This window comes from Neoarius graeffei, chromosome 24, assembly GCF_027579695.1.
Source record: "Neoarius graeffei isolate fNeoGra1 chromosome 24, fNeoGra1.pri, whole genome shotgun sequence".
Taxonomy (NCBI): Eukaryota; Metazoa; Chordata; class Actinopteri; order Siluriformes; family Ariidae; genus Neoarius; species Neoarius graeffei.
The window spans coordinates 15660382-15680234 of record NC_083592.1 but is presented as its reverse complement, the minus strand read 5'-3'; the positions used below and the strand labels follow the sequence as shown (position 1 = coordinate 15680234).

At 39.8% G+C, this 19853-nt stretch overlaps 1 protein-coding gene across 1 annotated transcript in view; it reads left to right on the top strand.

Moving 5' to 3' along the window:
• The first annotated feature begins 3669 nt into the window (after nucleotides 1-3669).
• The window catches only part of ssh1a (slingshot protein phosphatase 1a), a 151652-nt gene continuing 135468 nt past the window's right edge, over nucleotides 3670-19853 (top strand). The window contains exon 1 of the mRNA XM_060906783.1: nucleotides 3670-4047. Coding sequence (XP_060762766.1) covers nucleotides 3976-4047 — 72 coding nt within the window. The 5' untranslated portion in view covers nucleotides 3670-3975. The remainder of the gene's footprint in view (nucleotides 4048-19853) is intronic.

Genomic DNA, 19853 nt, shown 5'->3' with positions numbered 1-19853 from the left:
TAGCCTAACCTGCATGTCTTTGGACTGTGGGGGAAAACAGAATACCCGGAGGAAACCCACGCAGACATGGGGAGAACATGCAAACTCCACACAGAAAGGCCCTCACCGGCCGCTGGGCTCGAATCCAGGACCTTCTTGCTGTGAGGCAACAGTGCTAACCACTACACCACCATGCCGCCTACGGTGTTTCATCATTTCAGATGTTGTCTTTGTACTATTTTCAATGAAATATAGGGTTTCCATGATTTGCAAATTATTGCATTTTGTTTACAGTTTACACAGCGTCCCAAATTTTTTGGAATTGGGTTTGTACGTGTTTATTAAATGGTTTAAAAAAAATCATATATTGCAGTTCCTATCATAACACTGACTAGTAGGCATGTGGCTTCAGACATAAAGGTGATAAGGTTATAAAATTTTAACAGTTATACTGTACTAAAATATTAAAGCGTGCACATGTAGCAGGAGCTTTTTCAACATTTTCACATTTCTTTCAATGTGAGACCTTCCATATAAAGTGTTTAATCTTGTGACTTTTGTGGTCATAAGCTGCAGTTATAAGCTGCCTAAGCAGTGATGTGCTATGTATTATGCTGTATTTCTTGTGTTTTTCAATGACTGCTGATGAGATGAAATACTGAAAAATATCAGCCCAAATGATAATCAGATTTGGGAAGTCACTGATAATGATGCATCAAATGTCTGTCTTGTCTCAAATAAACTGCCTGAATCTACAGTCTAGGCTAGAAAGAAATCAGTCCCAGCCTCATTTCTTAATACTATTCTGTATATGTTATGACCATTGCTGTTGCTCTTGGTTTCACAAAAATCCAAAACATTAGTATTGGCATGCATGTTAAGGCATATGTTACATAACAGTAAATAATCTGACAGGATGCAAAAATGAAACCTATTGGTGTGTATTCATCTATGAAAAACAAGAGGAGGGCTTATCACTGTTGGATCATTTATATTTCATGCTGCTATGTATTTGCACTTTATGTCGTCTTGAGTACTGTTATGTGTTGTACCATGGTCCTGGAGAAACAAGATTTCATTCCAAGGTATACAAGTTATATACAGTGGTGCTTGAAAGTTTGCGAACCCTTTAGAATTTTCTATATTTCTGCATAAATATGACCTAAAATATCATCAGATTTTCACACAAGTCCTAAAAGTAGATAAAGAGAACCCACTTAAACAAATGAGACAAAAATATTATACTTGGTCATTTATTTATTGAGGAAAATGATCCAATATTACATATCTGTGAGTGGCAAAAGTATGTGAACCTCTAGGATTAGCAGTTAATTTGAAGGTGAAATTAGAGTCAGGTGTTTTCAATCAATGGGATGACAATCAGGTGTGAGTGGGCACCCTGTTTTGTTTAAAGAACAGGGATCTATCAAAGTCTGATCTTCACAACACATGTTTGTGGAAGTGTATCATGGCACAAACAAAGGAGATTTCTGAGGACCTCAGAAAAAGCATTGTTGATGCTCATCAGGCTGGAAAAGGTTACAAAACCATCTCTAAAGAGTTCGGACTCCACCAATCCACAGTCAGACCGATTGTGTACAAATGGAGGAAATTCAAGACCATTGTTACCCTCCCCAGGAGTGGTCGACCAACCAAGACCACTCCAAGAGCAAAGCGTGTAATAGTCAGCGAGATCACAAAGGAACCCAGGGTAACTTCTAAGCAACTGAAGGCCTCTCTCACATTGGCTAATGTTAATTAGCATGAGTCCACCATCAGGAGAACACTGAACAACAATGGTTTGCATGGCAGGGTTGCAAGGAGAAAGCCACTGCTCTCCAAAAAGAACACTGCTGCTCGTCTGTAGTTTGCTAAAGATCACGTGGACAAGCCAGAAGGCTATTGGAAAAATGTTTTGTGGACGGATGAGACCAAAATTTTTGGTTTAAATGAGAAATGGGCAATTCCATGTAAATGTCAACCTCACCATGCAAAATTAAAGCAACATGTAATACATCAAAACCACTCCCAGAGATATCACCTAGGCCTGTATTTTACAGATGTGAATAAGTTGAACCAATTTGTAACCAACCTAATATGTCACTGTCAGTCTTTCTTTCTTATAATGTAAAACCCAAGCTAAAATCAACTTTGATCATGTACAATTCTATATTATTGCCACAAGCCACAGAAATGTATGCTAAAATCCACAAAACAGCAAAACAATAGCCATCCTAAATATTATTTAAGAACTTTGATAGTTTTAGCTGATATTTAGAGAGTTTTTCAAAAGGGTTATGGTGGTTAAATTGCTGATTTTCTAAACATATGCCATGTCTATTTCAGACGCGTCACATCCATAACGGAATTTCGTCACATCCATAACGCTGACTTTCCCTTCCGAAACTCTGCATGAAATACAAAATATTTTAAACAAAGATTTTTTTTAATATTCACCTTGGACCCCTCTATCAAACGGATATCTCCATTTCGACATTAGGTTTACAATTTCAGAGTTTGATAAAAATGTACAGTCACCCAAGAAAAGTGATACTTTTTCTGTCACATCCATAACGCATCTTTTATTGGCACTTTCTGGCATGCCCTAGATGTACTATGGGAATTGTTCTTGTTCTATCACTTCTCCAGTATGGTACAGCCTTAAAATATGCAACACCTGTTTAAATACTGGGAGACAATAAAACATGCACTGGGTCATTTGTTGCCATTTTGAGTTCAAGTGTCACGTCCATAACGCTGGAATTGCTCAGATGTTATGTTTGGAGAAAGGAAAACACTGCATTCCAGCATAAGAACCTTATCCCATCTGTGAAACATGGTGGTGGTAGCATCACGGTGTGGGCCTGTTTTGCTGCATCTGGGCCAGGACGGCTTGCCATCATTGATGGAACAATGAATTCTGAATTATACCAGTGAATTCTAAAGGAAAATGTCAGGACATCTGTCCATGAACTGAATCTCAAAAGAAGGTGGGTCATGCAGCAAGACAATGACCTGAAGCACACAAATCATTCTACCAAAGAATGGTTAAAGAAGAATAAAGTGAATGTTTTGGAATGGCCAAGTCAAAGTCCTGACCTTAATCCAATCAAAATGTTGTGGAAGGACCTGACACGAGCAGTTCATGTGAGGAAACCCACCAACATCCCAGAGTTGAAGCTGTTCTGTACAGAGGAATGGGCTAAAATTCCTCCAAGCCGGTGTGCAGGACTGATCAACAGTTACCGGAAACGTTTATTTGCAGTTATTGCTGCACAAGGGAGTCACACCAGATACTGAAAACAAAAGGTTCACATACTTTTGCCACTCACAGATATGTAATATTGGATCATTTTCCTCAATAAATAAATGACCAAGTATAATATTTTTGACTCATTTGTTTAACTGGGTTCTCTTTATCTCCTTTCAGGACTTGTGTGAAAATCTGATGATGTTTTAGGTCATATTTATGCAGAAATATAGAAAATTCTAAAGGGTTCACAAACAAACCTGGGATTGTCATACATATCTGCATCACATTAAAGGAGGAAGATGATCAACCTCTGCATGTACTGTGATCTTAATGCTGTAAATCCCTGACAGCCAATAGCATCATCATCATGTCTGCATTTGCTCACATGTCCTGATGCTGGAGAGAGAGAGAGTGAGTGTGTGTGTGTGTGTGAGAGAGAGTTCAGCCGCTCCTACACTCATCAGGAACACTCTGTAGGAGTCAGATTTAGCAGCCTGACTCAGCTCCAGTTCAGTAACACTTTGTTATTTGAAGCAGATATTTCATGACATGCAGGAGGTTTAAGAAACTCGTCTTTCGGACCAAAATCAGGCGAGGCTTCATGCAAAGCGCCGCCGTGATCACATCCCAGCCGCCGGAGATGCCGAGAGCTGCCTGGGGCCATTTGTACCCGCTGTTAAAGACCTGAGCCGCCTTTCCGAACCGTTCTGGACTCGTTTCTGGATTATTAGAGGATTTCCAGCATGGCTTTGGTAACGCTGCAGCGATCTCCGACCCCGAGCACGGCCAGCGCTAGCACCGCCAACGCAGAGACGGTAAGCCGGGAAACAGGAACAGGAAAGGCAGGGTTTAGCGGGACGCGGGCTTCTGAAGGAGGCCTGTGTGTGTGTGTGTGCATGCGCGTGCACGCGTTTTTCTACCGGGCTGCCGTTTAGAACACGCGCTCGTTACATTTATTAGCAAAGCACCGGGATCAACAACAACAACAACATGTCCTGCGCTTGTCATACACTCCAGCTCGTTCTTTCTGGGGAATCATTAGCTAGCCAGTTAGCGTCTGCATGTTGACAACACAGATTTGTAGCCGTCATTTCCCCCCCAAACTAAAATGACACTGAATTGATGAGCTGAATCCGTGTATTAGACTGCCACCTTTAACATTTCAACGTTTAAAAAAATGAACATGTTTATTGTTTACTGTTCAGCCGTCATATTTATTATGGTGAATGAACTAGCCGGTTAGCTAACACAACACCGCACCGCACAGCACAGCGCCCTACCTGTCAGTCCGAGTCGGTCACTCACACCTCAGCTAGCCAGGGCTAATCACAGAGCAAAGGGCTATTTTTATATACACTGAAATATAAAAGAAATATCCCTTATTGTCTGTTAATCCGCATGTTCTTCATTTACAGCAAATTGTGATTTCGTGTTGAATATAGTATGAGCAATGGAGTGTTTATTTAGGAAAGGTAGAATACACATTTACTGCACAAAACTGGATAAACTAAAAAATTACATTTCTTTGATTTCTGTCTGCTGATAAAAAAAATCAGGGTCAAAACGTACAGTTCTTATAATCTTTAATAAATTTGTAAAGGCGCACAACAAATGTAATTTCCTCTTCTGTCAATAAGACTATAATATAATAACTATGAACTGAAAACTTATTACATCTGAGGTAAAAAAAAAACAAAAACTGCAGTGTGAAATCTGAAGTAAAACCAAAAAACGCAGTATAAAATCTGAGGTAAAAAAACAAAAGCCGGAATATAAAATCTGAGGTAAAAACAAAAACTCCAGTATAAAATCTGAAGGAAAAACAAAAGCCGCAGTATCAAACCTGGGGTAAAAACAAAAGCTGCGGTACAAAAACCGCAGTATGAAACCTGAAGTAAAAACGAAAACCGCAGTATAAAACCTGAGGTAAAAACTAAAGCACCAGTATAAAATCTGAGGTAAAAACAAAAACCTGCATTATGAAACCTGAGGTAAAAACGAAAATCGCAGTATGAAACCTGAAGTAAAAACGAAAACCGCAGTATAAAACCTGAGGTAAAAACGAAAACCGCAGTATAAAACCTGAGGTAAAAACGAAACCGCAGTATAAAACCTGAGGTAAAAACGAAAACCGCAGTATAAAACCTGAGGTAAAAACGAAAACCGCAGTATAAAACCTGAGGTAAAAACGAAAACCACAGTATAAAACCTGAGGTAAAAACTAAAGCACCAGTATGAAACCTGAGGTAAAAACAAAACCCGCAGTATGAAACATGGGGTAAAAACAAAAAACGCAGTATGAAACATGGGGTAAAAACAAAAAACGCAGTATGAAACATGGGGTAAAAACAAAAAGCGCAGTATGAAACCTGGAGTAAAAACAAAAGCCGCAGTATGAAACCTGGGGTAAAAACAAAAGCCGCAGTATGAAACCTGGGGTAAAAACAAAAGCCGAAGTACAAAATCCGAGGTAAAAACAAAAACCGCAGTATGAAACCTGAGGTAAAAACAAAAGCCGCAGTATGAAACCCGAGGTAAAAACAAAATCCGGAGTACAAAATCCGAGGTAACAACAAAAACCACTGTATAAAATCTGAGGGAAAAATGAAAGCCGCGGTATTAAATCCGAGGTAAAAACGAAAACCGTGGTATAAAACCTGAGATAAAAACATAAGCACCAGTATAAAATCTGAGGTGAAAACAAAAGCACAGTATGAAACCTGAGGTAAAAACAAACCCGCAGTATGAAACCTGAGGTAAAAACAAAAACCCGCAGTATGAAACCTGAGGTAAAAGCAAAAACCCAGTATGAAACCTGAGGTAAAAACAAAACCCTGAGGTTTTTGTTTTTGTTTTTCTGGGGTAAAGTATAAAACCTGAGGTAAAAACAAAAGCACCAGTATAAAATCTGAGGTAAAAACAAAAGCACAGCATGAAACCTGAGGTAAAAACAAAAGCCCGCAGTATGAAACCTGAGGTAAAAACAAAAACCCGCAGTATGAAACCTGAGGTAAAAGCAAAAACCCAGTATGAAACCTGAGGTAAAAACAAAACCCGCAGTATGAAACCTGAGGTAAAAACAAAAACCTGAGGTTTTTGTTTTTCTGGGCTAAAGTATAAAACCTGAGGTAAAAACAAAAACTGCAGTATTAAACCTGAAGTAAAAAACCGGAGGGAAAAACAACAGTATGAAACCTGAGGTAAAAACAAAACTAACTTTTATATAACTAACTAATAATTTGTGTTCACGTTTTAATATTTGTAAGTTACATGGATAGAGGAAGTGACACATTTAACACGTTCAACATGTAACACATTTTACTCTGTTGCGTTTATTTTAATATGAAGATGAATGCAGGCAGATTGGCCTGATTTTATACGGCTTTCACAAAGGAAGTGTCATGACATGCTACGGGATGTCATATTTTTAGCAGACAGATCAACAATATCAAAAATATATGTTTAATTTCAAGAACAAAAATATATGTTTAATTTCATGAGCACGAAGAGCTATCAAGAGCAAACCTAAGATGAGAAAATAAACAACCATACCATAACACGTTTGCTTCTGGATTGATCTCTTCACAGCAGAGATGTATACCGTATGTAAAGCAGTTTCCCACAACTGTTACATCTTTTTCATCGATATACTGTCTTTCATTTCTAACCACTTGTATTACAAGATGAAATAGTTTATAAATGTGAATAAATCTTAACACAAGGCATTAAACTTGTGTGGGAATGTGTTTACAATCTTGCTGCGTAGGATTACACACGCCTTGTAGGTGTATTAATAATTGGCCAGATAATATTTTGTGATATTATGTAAAATAGCCATAAGAAATGTACACATGTAGAAGATTAGTTTCATAGTGAATGAGTTTTATGAAATATACCTGATGATCAGGACATTTTGAAAAGCGATTTAAAAAAAAAAAAAATTAGCGCGTAAGTTTTGGTCATGTTACCACAACTGACGCGCACGCCTTCGATTTGCTAGTACAATGACCTATTGACTTTGAACATGCACCTGACAGTTTCCTGAGTGATGAAGCATTAACCTCATCCATATACACAATACAATGATGCTATGTTGTCTCCTAAGGTTTGATATACAATGGTGCCTGAAAGTTTGTGAACCCTTTAGAATTTTCTATATTTCTGCATAAATATGACCTAAAACATCATCAGATTTTCACATAAGTCCTAAAAGTAGATAAAGAGAACCCAGTTAAACAAATGAGACAAAAATATTATACTTGCTCATTTATTTATTGAGGAAAATGATCCAATATTACAGTGAGTGGCAAAAGTATGTGAACCTTTGTTTTCAGTATCTGGTGTGACCCCTCTTGTGCAGCAATAACTGCATCTAAATGTTTCCGGTAACTGTTGATCAGTCCTGCACACCGGCTTGGAGGGATTTTAGCCCATTCCTCCGTGCAGAACAGTGTCAACTCTGGGCTGTTGGTGGGTTTCCTCACATGAACTGCTCACTTCAGGTCCTTCCACAACATTTCGATTGGATTAAGGTCGGGACTTGGCCATTCAAAAACATTAACTTTATTCTTCTTTAACCATTCTTTGGTAGAACGACTTGTGTGCTTAGGGTCGTTGTTCTGCATGACCCACCTTCTCTTGAGATTCAGTTCATGGACAAATGTCCTGACATTTTCCTTTAGAATTCGCTGGTATAATTCAGAATTCATTGTTCCATCAATGATGGCAAGCCATCCTGGCCCAGATGCAGCAAAACAGGCCCACACCGTGATGCTACCACCACCAAGTTTCACAGATGGGATAAGGTTCTTATGCTGGAATGCAGTGTTTTCCTTTCTCCAAACATAACGCTTCTCATTTAAACCAAAAATTTTGGTCTCATCCGTCCACAAAACATTTTTCCAATAGCCTTCTGGCTTGTTCACATGATCTTTAGCAAACTACAGATGAGCAGCAATGTTCTTTTTGGAGTGCAGTGGCTTCTCCTTGCAACCCTGCCATGCACACCATTGTGGTTCAGTGTTCTCCTGATGGTGGACTCATGCTAATTAACATTAGCCAATGTGAGAGAGGCCCTCAGTTGCTTAGAAGTTACCCTGGGGTCCTTTGTGACCTCGCTGACTATTACACACCTTGCTCTCGGAGTGATCTTTGTTGGTCGACCACTCCTGAGGAGGGTAACAATGGTCTTGAATTTCCTCCATTTGTACACAATCTGTCTGACTATGGATTGGTGGAGTCCAAACTCTTTAGAGATGGTTTTGTAACCTTTTCCAGCCTGATGAGCATCAACAACGCTTTTTCTGAGGTCCTCAGAAATCTCCTTTGTTTGTGCCATGATACACTTCCACAAACATGTTGTAAAGATCAGACTTTGACAGATCCCTGTTCTTTAAATAAAACAGGGTGCCCACTCACACCTGATTGTCATCCCATTGATTGAAAACACCTGACTCTGATTTCACCTTCAAATTAACTGCTAATCCTAGAGGTTCACATACTTTTGCCACTCACAGATATGTAATATTGGATCATTTTCCTCAATAAATAAATGACCAAGCATAATATTTTTGTCTCATTTGTTTAACTGGGTTCTCTTTATCTCCTTTTAGGACTTGTGTGAAAATCTGATGATGTTTTAGGTCATATTTATGCAGAAATATAGAAAATTCTAAAGGGTTCACAAACTTGCAAGCACCACTGTATAACACAACCTACATCATGCCTTAAAACAATACGTGTTTCATCCGCTTCTCATTCGATTAGCTAACATGATGCCAGTTATTCTGTAACACAAATGATGCTCTGAGGAGTCTCGGACATCCATTTGGGAAGAGATTAAAGCTGCACAGATACAAACCGGCTCAGGTTGTGTCTCAGTGGCATCACATGACCTTTTTAGAGAAGAACAGTGTTCGTTGCCATTACAGAGGAATTGAATATAAATGTAGCGCACTGTTGATATCCGTAACAAAGCAAGTAATTTGTTAATTCACAATGTTACATGCTGTGTATAGTAATTTTCAAAATCTTGCTATGACGTCATTGGCCATTTTGCTACAGAATGTGAGTTTCATCAGTAGAGGGCGCAAGCAACACATGCTCACATCAAGCCGCAGTGTAAACAAAACTGATCAGATGATGTGCACACAATTGTACAGTCGGACGTCCTTCACGGATTTCATGGTCTCCAAGTATTAAATATTATGCAAAATATTACATTTACTCGTATGTCATGCTGTTTTTCATTTTCTGGCCTCGGGAACTGGGCTGTCGTTTAAGGTGTGTAACAGGTTGCGCAGGAATCACTGCTTCATTAGATCATCAGAATCAAATGTACCATTTGGGCTCTGTGGAAGATCATGTTGTTGCACTAATGACGTCATTGCACCCTAAGGGAAGGGGGTACTGGGGGAGGTGAATTGAGTAAAGTGCTCTGTCCTTGGTGAGGGTGGGGCTGCTCCATCATCTTGGTACTAACACACACACACATTTGGATTTTGCAGAATAACCCACCCAATAGAGGGACACACAGCTGCAGTGATGTCATCTCTTCGCACCATTAGAATGAGGGAGAGAGAGGTAGCAAAGTCCTCGAGGAATGGACAGAGCATTAGAAAGGGGAAAATTAATTAAGAAAATGTGTAGATTGTATAATAGACGGTGTGCATGTGTACAGTATGTTTGTCGTTCAGCTGAGTGATGTAATATCGATATCATGGTAAATGATGTCACAGCATGCTTTTCTGCAATTATAGTGGGCATCTTTACCATTTTTATAACACACTCCTCACTGTTTCAGGAATAAGTAGCTGACTTGATGTTCATTTATCTATTACTTTTACTCATTAAGTGAGGAACAAACCACTTGGAGGTGTGCTGTTAGAGGAAAACTATATCACGCATGGGGTGCTGTGATGCAACCCACTGTGAAGCGGTGTTATTATTACCACCCTGATTTATTTTCTATAATAACATGCCTCAGTGTGATTTATTCCTCTTATACCACAGATGTGTTCCAACCATTAAAATTTCTTATCAGTTAAAGAACAATACCTTTTTTTTTGTACTTTTTATTCATTTATAGTTTCATTTAACGTTGTGGAAAGTCCGCAAAACAAGTTAGTTCCTGTTATCATTTTTGGCATAGCAGCTATAAACAGTTGTTCCCTCACCAGCCTCTCTATTACTCGCTCTTGAAGTTAATAAGACCAAAACAAAAACAAGCTTGCCAGCTTACTGAGAAACTGCAAAATCCTCTGTCCTGAAGACTTTGCTGTGATGGGAAAAATTACAGGGATACTTGTGTTACAAAACTCTGACACTGGAACCTCCTTCCAGAAACGCTAATGATAAACGTCTACTTACATAAAACTTGATTTTAACAATGATTCCTCCTCCCTCCCTCCCTCCCTCCCTCCCTCCCTCCCTCCTAAACCTCATGCCAGCATGGCATTGAGCCCACCAGCGCCACCGAACTCCGCCATCTCTCATAGTCTTGGTTGAGTGCCAGGATGTCCTCCAACCTCAAATTCATCTGCTGGAAGTCTTGACGAACGATATCATTCCAACAGGTGCGTGGTTGTCCGCAAGGGCGTCTCCATCCCACCGCTGGCGGATCAATCTCATAAATGGCTCTTGTGGGGTGGTCGTCTATGCAGCGCAGGACGTGTCCGAGCTAATAAACACGGCACTGTATGATGGTGCGGAGGATATTTGGTTAGTTAGTCCTCTGGCGGAGCTCCTCGTTGGAGAGACAGTTGTACCAATGCACCCCCTCAATGGTCCTGAGGGCACGGAACTCGAAGCTGAGAACACGGGTGGCCAAGGTCTTGCTGAGAGGCCAGGTCTCTGTGCTGTAGAGCAGCACAGACAAATCCACAGCCTTGTAGATCCATAGTTTGGTGCGTTGGGAGATGTCACATCGTCTCCAGAGTGGTCTCCAAAGGCTTAAGAAGAATCCAAGCCAAGAAGCCTTTATTTGTCACATGTACACTCAAGCATACAGTGAAATTTACCCTTTGCATTTAACTCATCTGAAGCAGTGAACACACACATGCACACACAAGTGAGCAATGAGCACACACACATACCCAGAGCAGTGGGTACCTACTGTATGCTACAGTGCCCCGGCAGCAGTTGTGGGCTAGGTGCCCTTGCTCAAGGGCACTTTCAGCCCAACCTCAGGTCATGGCTGCCCCATGTTAACCTAATCATACCGGTATGTCTTTGGACTGTGGGGGAAACCGGAGCACCCAGAGGAAACCCATGCAGACGTGGTGAGAACATGCAGACTCCACACAGAAAGGCCCACATCGGCCGCTGGACTCAAACCCAGAACCTTCTTGCTGTGAGGCAACAGTGCTAACCACTACACCACCGTGCCCAAGGCTTCCCATGATGCCTGCCGCCAGTCCATGTCACCTGTTGATCTCAGTGAGGAGGTCGCCAATGCTTGCACACATTTTTATGTGGAATGTCTGCCATACAATTCCATTACTGCCAATAGATTTTATTTGTCACAACACCTTCAGTCCATTGAGACAGCTGTCCTCTAAGCCATCTTATTCAGAGCAATTCCAGCGTTATGGACGTGACACTTGAACTCAAAATGCCAACAAATGACCCAGTGCATGTTTTATTGTCTCCCAGTATTTAAACAGGTGTTGCATATTTTAAGGCTGTACCATACTGGAGAAGTGATAGAACAAGAACAATTCCCATAGTACATCTAGGGCATGCCAGAAAATGCCAATAAAAGATGTGTTATGGATGTGACAGAAAAAGTATCACTTTTCTTGGGTGACTGTACATTTTTATCAAACTCTGTGAAATTGTAAACCTAATGTCGAAATGGAGATATCCATTTGATAGAGGGGTCCAAGGTGAATATTAAAAAATCTTTGTTTAAAATATTTTGTATTTCATGCAGAGTTTCGGAAGGAAAAGTCAGCGTTATGGATGTGACGAAATTCCGTTACGGATGTGACGCATCTGAAATAGACATGGCATATGTTTAGAAAATCAGCAATTTAACCACCATAACCCTTTGAAAAACTCTCTAAATATCAGCTAAAACTATCAAAGTTCTTAAATAATATTTAGGATGGCTATTGTTTTGCTGTTTTGTGGATTTTAGCATACATTTCTGTGGCTTGTGGCAATAATATAGAATTGTACATGATCAAAGTTGATTTTAGCTTGGGTTTTACATTATAAGAAAGAAAGACTGACATATTAAGGCGAAGGGAACGATTCTTGTGACAAATTGGTTCAACTTATTCACATCTGTAAAATACAGGCCTAGGTGATATCTCTGGGAGTGGTTTTGATGTATTACATGTTGCTTTATTTTTGCATGGTGAGGTTGACATTTACATGGAATTGCCCTTCATCCAGATTTGAAGCTAGTTATGTTTGTCTCTCTCTCAGCAAAGTCACTCTCATAACTGGTTATATTTGGACTGAACCAGAATGGACCATTTGTGAACAGATTCACAAGTGTATGCTAACTACCTAGTTTTGTTTTTTAACCAATGATTTCTTTAAAGTTTTGATAAACAGTCTGCATATAAATGTCCAGACTGTGTATAAAGCTCATTAGCTAGCTAAGTTGGTTAGGTTGCAAGGACCTATTTTTTTTTAATTAATTAATTTCTTTATTTAAATGCTTAACATGAAACTGAAATTCAAAAGTTTTATTAACGGCATATTTGGGCGGGAATAATATAAACTAGTTCTATGGTTTAATCCGCAGGATTTGATTGGCTGTTGAAAACAAAACAAAGTCATGTAAATACTCGCCATGTACGAAGGACTGTTTGTTTCCCACAACAACATTGCCACACACATTTAGAGGAGATGTTGACAGAAATCCTGCGGAGTGTTGATGCTTGTTAGTCAGTATTGTACGGAAGCCGCGAGAGGCCCTTCATATAATCTTTTTTTATTCACCTTGTTATCCCGAGATAACGACATAATTAATTCAGGATCTCGAGAAAACACCACAACTAATTCGAGATCTCGAGAAAACAAAACCGTTATTTCGAAATCTCAAGATAACAATACAATTATTCCGTGATCTCGAGAAAACAAAACAATTATTTCATGATCTCAGCTGGATCACTGTATCTCCGTCGGTAGAGACGAAGCCGGGCCAGTCTTCTGCGGAGGTGCCGCGGACTAATTTTGAAATTATCCCTTATTAAAAGACTTAATGCAATCTCTTCCTGTGTCAACCCCTGATCAAAATATTGCCTTATTAGGTGATTGATTATTCCAGACATTCTAATGACCAAAGTTGCGTCTATACAGAATGAGAAATAGCCCCAAAGTCAGCATATCGCAAGTCTCTTGGCGCACCTGAATGAACCATTTCTCAGCTGTTTACTCGAGATCATGAAATAATTGTTTTGTTTTCTCGAGATCTCGAAATAACGGTTTTGTTTTCTCGAGATCTTGAATTAGTTGTGTTGTTTTCTCGAGATCCTGAATTAATTATGTCGCTATCTCAGGATAACAAGGTGAATAAAAAAGGATTATATGAAGGGCCTCTCTCGGCTTCCATAGTATTGCGCTACTGAAAGTCGAAACATAAACATGCTTATTTTTTAAAACCTTCTTGTGGGTGCACCTTAAAGGAGATACGCAGAGCCTTTATTTTTAAATAAATTTCTGAGTGGATAGTATCTCCATCCTTGACTCTTGTATGCTGCATAAATGGGAATTAAAAAAATATATTTTTGAGAGATAATATCGACTGCGGAGTTGGCATTGGAGCTGCCCCGCTGAGCCAGCCAGCCCTGAGTGCGTGACGTCACAGCGGTAACCGGTTTTAAGGCCGAAGTCTTTTACAGCAAAGTCATATAAATAAATTTATAGTGAAAGTAAGAAATCCCGTTACCGACTCGCTCAACTAAGACTGATTTGACTTCATTGATTGTGGGTTGACTCTCATTAAAACAGGATAGGTGTTATAACTTATGCAACATACATGTACATGCATGCGTTTTCACTGATAAAACGTAAAAGGCTAATTAAATAATCAGATGAGCTGAGCCAATCACATTATGAAGCAAATTAAATCATCTCATACCAGTAACTTAAACACACAATACAAGTTACATGTGAGCAATTCCAGCGTTATGGACGTGACACTTGAACTCAAAATGGCAACAAATGACCCAGTGCATGTTTTATTGTCTCCCAGTATTTAAACAGGTGTTGCATATTTTAAGGCTGTACCATACTGGAGAAGTGATAGAACAAGAACAATTCCCATAGTACATCTAGGGCATGCCAGAAAATGCCAATAAAAGATGTGTTATGGATGTGACAGAAAAAGTATCACTTTTCTTGGGTGACTGTACATTTTTATCAAACTCTGTGAAATTGTAAACCTAATGTCAAAATGGAGATATCCATTTGATAGAGGGGTCCAAGGTGAATATTAAAAAATCTTTGTTTAAAATATTTTGTATTTCATGCAGAGTTTCGGAAGGAAAAGTCAGCGTTATGGATGTGACGAAATTCCGTTATGGATGTGACGCGTCTGAAATAGACATGGCATATGTTTAGAAAATCAGCAATTTAACCACCATAACCCTTTGAAAAACTCTAAATATCAGCTAAAACTATCAAAGTTCTTAAATAATATTTAGGATGGCTATTGTTTTGCTGTTTTGTGGATTTTAGCATACATTTCTGTGGCTTGTGGCAATAATATAGAATTGTACATGATCAAAGTTGATTTTAGCTTGGGTTTTACATTATAAGAAAGAAAGACTGACAGTGACATATTAGGTTGGTTACAAATTGGTTCAACTTATTCACATCTGTAAAATACAGGCCTGGGTGATATCTCTGGGAGTGGTTTTGATGTATTACATGTTGCTTTATTTTTGCATGGTGAGGTTGACATTTACATGGAATTGCCCTCGTATTAATCTAAATGCAGGTAAACAACATGTTGTTTCTTTTTATCCAAATGAGAGTCGGAGCTTAACCATCTGTGTTCTCGCTTCTTGAAGGCCGATTGTTTTTGAAACAATCTGACTTTCAGTTGTTTGTTCAGTTCTCCGTTCATTCACTTCTTTCATGTAAGGGCGAGATGGCAGCAATATCCAGTTTAGAAATAAGACGACTGCTCCACTCATTCACTTTTCTTCATACTGTGTACTCCGCCATTACTGCTGGGCTCAGGCAATTACTAAAACCCAGGACAGAACGGGATGTTCACTGGTTTTAGCAACAACTGCAGGGAGGTCACTGCCCGAGCGATATGTCATGTCCCGTCCCGGGTTTTAGCAACAACCCTTGGCTCACTCCGGGAGGACTGGTGCAAATGAACTCACTTTCCTTTTAAAATAAATACTTTCTTTTCCTTTAATTGTTGGTACTGCACTCTCTTTCAGTACGGGCTTATAGCCAACACTCCTCAACAGATCAGAGGTCTCGTGCGAGTCTTCAGTAAAATGTGCAGGGCAGAGGAGAGACCACTTCATAGGTGCCCAATGTGCCCGTGAACTTCTCACAAAACGCATCCAAACCTTTGCAGTTTGAACATTCTTGGACCATGAATGCAACGTAAATCCAGCTTCTGTCGTGTTGCTTCACCGGCCAGCAACACATCTACGTGGCATGGTGATAAATTAGCTCAAAATTGAGGATCGGAGTTGCAGTCAGCTCTGTGTTTTAGTATAGCGGAAATGGCGATGAGACCGATAGACTTCCTGTTGTGACATTACGGACGTCAAGGTCATTCGCTCAGACCGCTACCTATATAAATCACTTCAATCGGAAAAAATTACTATATTAGATTTATTGTTAACACTTAAAACTATTCTTGTGCCGTAAGTGAGGCCGTGGTTCTGCGTACATGCTTTAAGGTGATCAGAAATAAGAAGCCGTTTACAGGTCGACTGAATGTAGAGGACGATTCCAGATGAAGAAATGTGTCTGTTACGTGATTAGTACAGATGTACATTATGACCAGATGCGCAGTCTTGAAGGTGAGTTTTGATTTCTCTGACAAGGTAGCGACAGAATGAGAGTCAACAAACTATGACAGTATAATAAGACCATAAACCATGACAAAAAAGGTCAGGAAATTACTGTAACTTTTAAAATGTAACCTTGGCACATGCCTGTAAGACGTGATCCATTATTTCCGTTAGGTTCTTTATTACCACGGTCCTCCTTAAGGTCAGTGGTGTTTCTGCTTTTAGACAGAGTGAGAGGGAAAGCTGCATTGTTGCATTGTGGAAAGTGTCTCCTGAGGGCAGTTTCAGGCTAAATCGAGTCGTTTCCCTGTCAGGTGTGAGACGGCTGTTCATAGTTGGCCTACCTGGGTTTCTTGTTGTGGTTCGTAACCTAATCACAGTTGTTCTGCCCTCCACACGCATTGAAGAACTGTGTTGAAACCTTGTTTGTGTGATCAGAAACCATGTTCTCCAACACCTCCCCTTCAGTCTCTGCTCTCAGATAAAGGAATCAGCTGACTTCCCTGCAGTATACAGTATTTACATGATTATAAGTTTATCAGGTTCTCAAATGTACAGTAAAACAATGTTCCATCACTATGAGGTTAGAGTGCACTAGAAAGAGCAGGTTTTATTTCACCAGATATCCAAATGCTATATTATCTATCAAGTTTATTTTCAAAGATTAACACTGAGGCCATCCTTTAAAAAAAATCCGTTTCCTGTCCACCAGGTGAGCAAAAAAATTTTCGGGAGGGAGGGAGGGATTTTTTTAAATATATATATATATATATATATATATATATATATATATATATATATGGATGGGGCGGCACAGTGGTGTAGTGGTTAGCGCTGTCACCTCACAGCAAGAAGGTCCTGGGTTCGAGCCCCGGGGCCGGCGAGGGCCTTTCTGTGCGGAGTTTGCATGTTCTCCCCGTGTCCGCGTGGGTTTCCTCCGGGTGCTCCGGTTTCCCCCACAGTCCAAAGACATGCAGGTTAGGTTAACTGGTGACTCTAAATTGACCGTAGGTGTGAATGGTTGTCTGTGTCTATGTGTCAGCCCTGTGATGACCTGGTGACTTGTCCAGGGTGTACCCCGCCTTTCACCCGTAGTCAGCTGGGATAGGCTCCAGCTTGCCTGCGACCCTGTAGAACAGGATAAAGCAGCTAGAGATAATGAGATGAGATGTATGGATGGATAAGAAATCGCAATGCTGTGTTTGCTTTTTCTTTCAGTACTTTTTTATTACAAAAGCAGACACATTTAATAAAATGACAGTTTAATCAACTGAAACTTGTACAAAAACTAAGTTAGCATTTTAAATGCTGACTGCAACATTTGCAAAACTTTTACAAAGGTACTTAAAATGTCCGACACACGGACTTTTTGTAGTTCTAAATCGACCGTTAGGCCTAGTTCGGATGAAGTTACACTATTAAAATGATCACTGAATGATTTGTTTTTCTGAATCTTTACTATTTTGTTGTTCGCTAGAATACCATTTTGCGATTTCACACTGAAGCAAATGTTTGAAAACTCCGGATCCCCTTCCTTCACGGTGGCTGCCATTTTTTTGTGCCGCACGGCGCATGCGCGGAGCTGATTCAGTTCAGAGTGCGCGCGCACTCGGCGGAGGCAGTAGTGTGTTGGAGGGAACAGATGCAGAGATAACGCTTATTTTGTCTCCGGTAAACCAGTCTTCTCTTGTTCAATTACGTGCCGGCATCAAAAGACACCGTTGGTTGTAAATGAAACCAAACTGAGTGGTTGGAGTGTATTTTCATACACAAATGGAGAAATGTTCGCTGAGTGTGTAATTGTGTAGCCCCCACTGCAGACCGTCGTCGTTGTTAATTCATAGCATGCTCAGTTGCGTGAATGTGTCATGCACCGAAAATAAGAGATTTACAAGCCAGGAACGCCTCATGATGCAATACGCAAGAAAAGAAAGAAGATTTACTGCCATTTTACTTTGTATTTGAGTAAAGTGAATAAATAAATGATCTGTGGAAAATACATTTAATCCTGGGAACTGCGTGCACAGGAATTTATTTTGTGTTTACTCCCCCTCCGGCTGGCTACTTATTTGTGATGGCTGGCTAGTATGAGCCTTAGTGGAAAGCCCTGGGAATGCAGAAATGTCAAGTTCGATTTTAGATTTACGAGCCCAAAAAGAATGTCGAAAAAACGGCGTTAAAAAAAAAATTTCACCCGCACAAACGGCACTCACCCGACCAGTGGACCGGGAACAGAACATTTTTTAATAATGGCCTGATTGTTGAAGCCTACTGATATGGCATAATTCTCCCTCCACACACAAACTATCATTTTTTAAAGTTTATTCTTTTCATTTCTCATGTAGATTGTGTGATACGAAGGTTTTTTTTCTGTTTTTTTTCCTGAAGAGTAGAATAGAATTCATGCTGGAAAGAATTTGGTTGACCAAATCGACACCTCTTTGTATGGAAGTTTTTTCAATTGAGAGTGCAGTCTGTCAGTCCTCTCATCAAGGCGGGTCTTCATTACAATGTCACGTCAAAGTGAATCTGTTCCATGGATTGCATCTCATGGGCTAAGTTATTAAGAGTAATCAAATTGACCTGAGGATTGAATTGCCATTTGAATAAAGAGTCCAAGAAAACTTCCATATCTTTAATTCTAACCACAGGTGTTCAATAAAGATCGAATCTGCCCTTTTTTGGGGTGGCGGGGGGCAAAACCTAAACTTTGTTGCCCTCAATTATTCCTTTGTAGATTTGGATGTAATAAAACCTCAATCTGTGGCTAAGTCTTAACCTGATGGCAGAAGCAACCAGGTTTTTAAGAAGAAATGTCCTAAACTAGATAGAACTCGACGCCAACGGCCTCCGCCTGGTAGACTACACGCCTTATTAAGTTGTGATTTGGGGATGGACATTTGACTTCACAGTAATCTTGACCTGTGACCTTTTAACCTCAAAATCTAATGAGTTCATGTTTGTCCCCAAATGCACAAATGGTGAAAGTTTGGTGAAATTCCTTTCATTTGCCTTGGAGATATTGCGTTCACAAGGTTTTCAGACAGACATTTGACCTCACAGTGACCTTGACCTTAGACCTTTTGATCTCAAAAGCTACTCATTTCATCTTTGTCCCAAAGTGCACAAATGGTGAAAGTTTGGTGAAATTCCTTTCATTAGTCTTTGAGATATGGTGTTCACAAAGTTTGGGGATGGACATTTGACCTCACAGTAATCTTGACCTGTGACCTTTTAACCTCAAAATCTAATCAGTTCATGTTTGTCCCAAAGCGCACAAATGGTGAAAGTTTGGTGAAATTCCTTTCATTAGCCTTTGAGATAGCATGTTCACAAGGTTTCGGGACGCACGGACAGACGGACAACCCGAAAACATAATGCCTCCTGTACCTTAAGGTGGCGGAGGCATAAAAAACAGCCCAAAAGCATCAAGTGGGGGGGGAGTAATTCTATTCCAGTAGAGCTAAGCAGCAAAATGCCTTTATTTGATGCTGTTTATATAATTTTATTTAAAAATGTACAGTATAATGCACTTAGTTACAGCGAATACCTTATGTTTATTTACAAACCCAACTTTAGTTTGCAGGCATTCCTGACCTCACCTCATGAATGGCTTATTA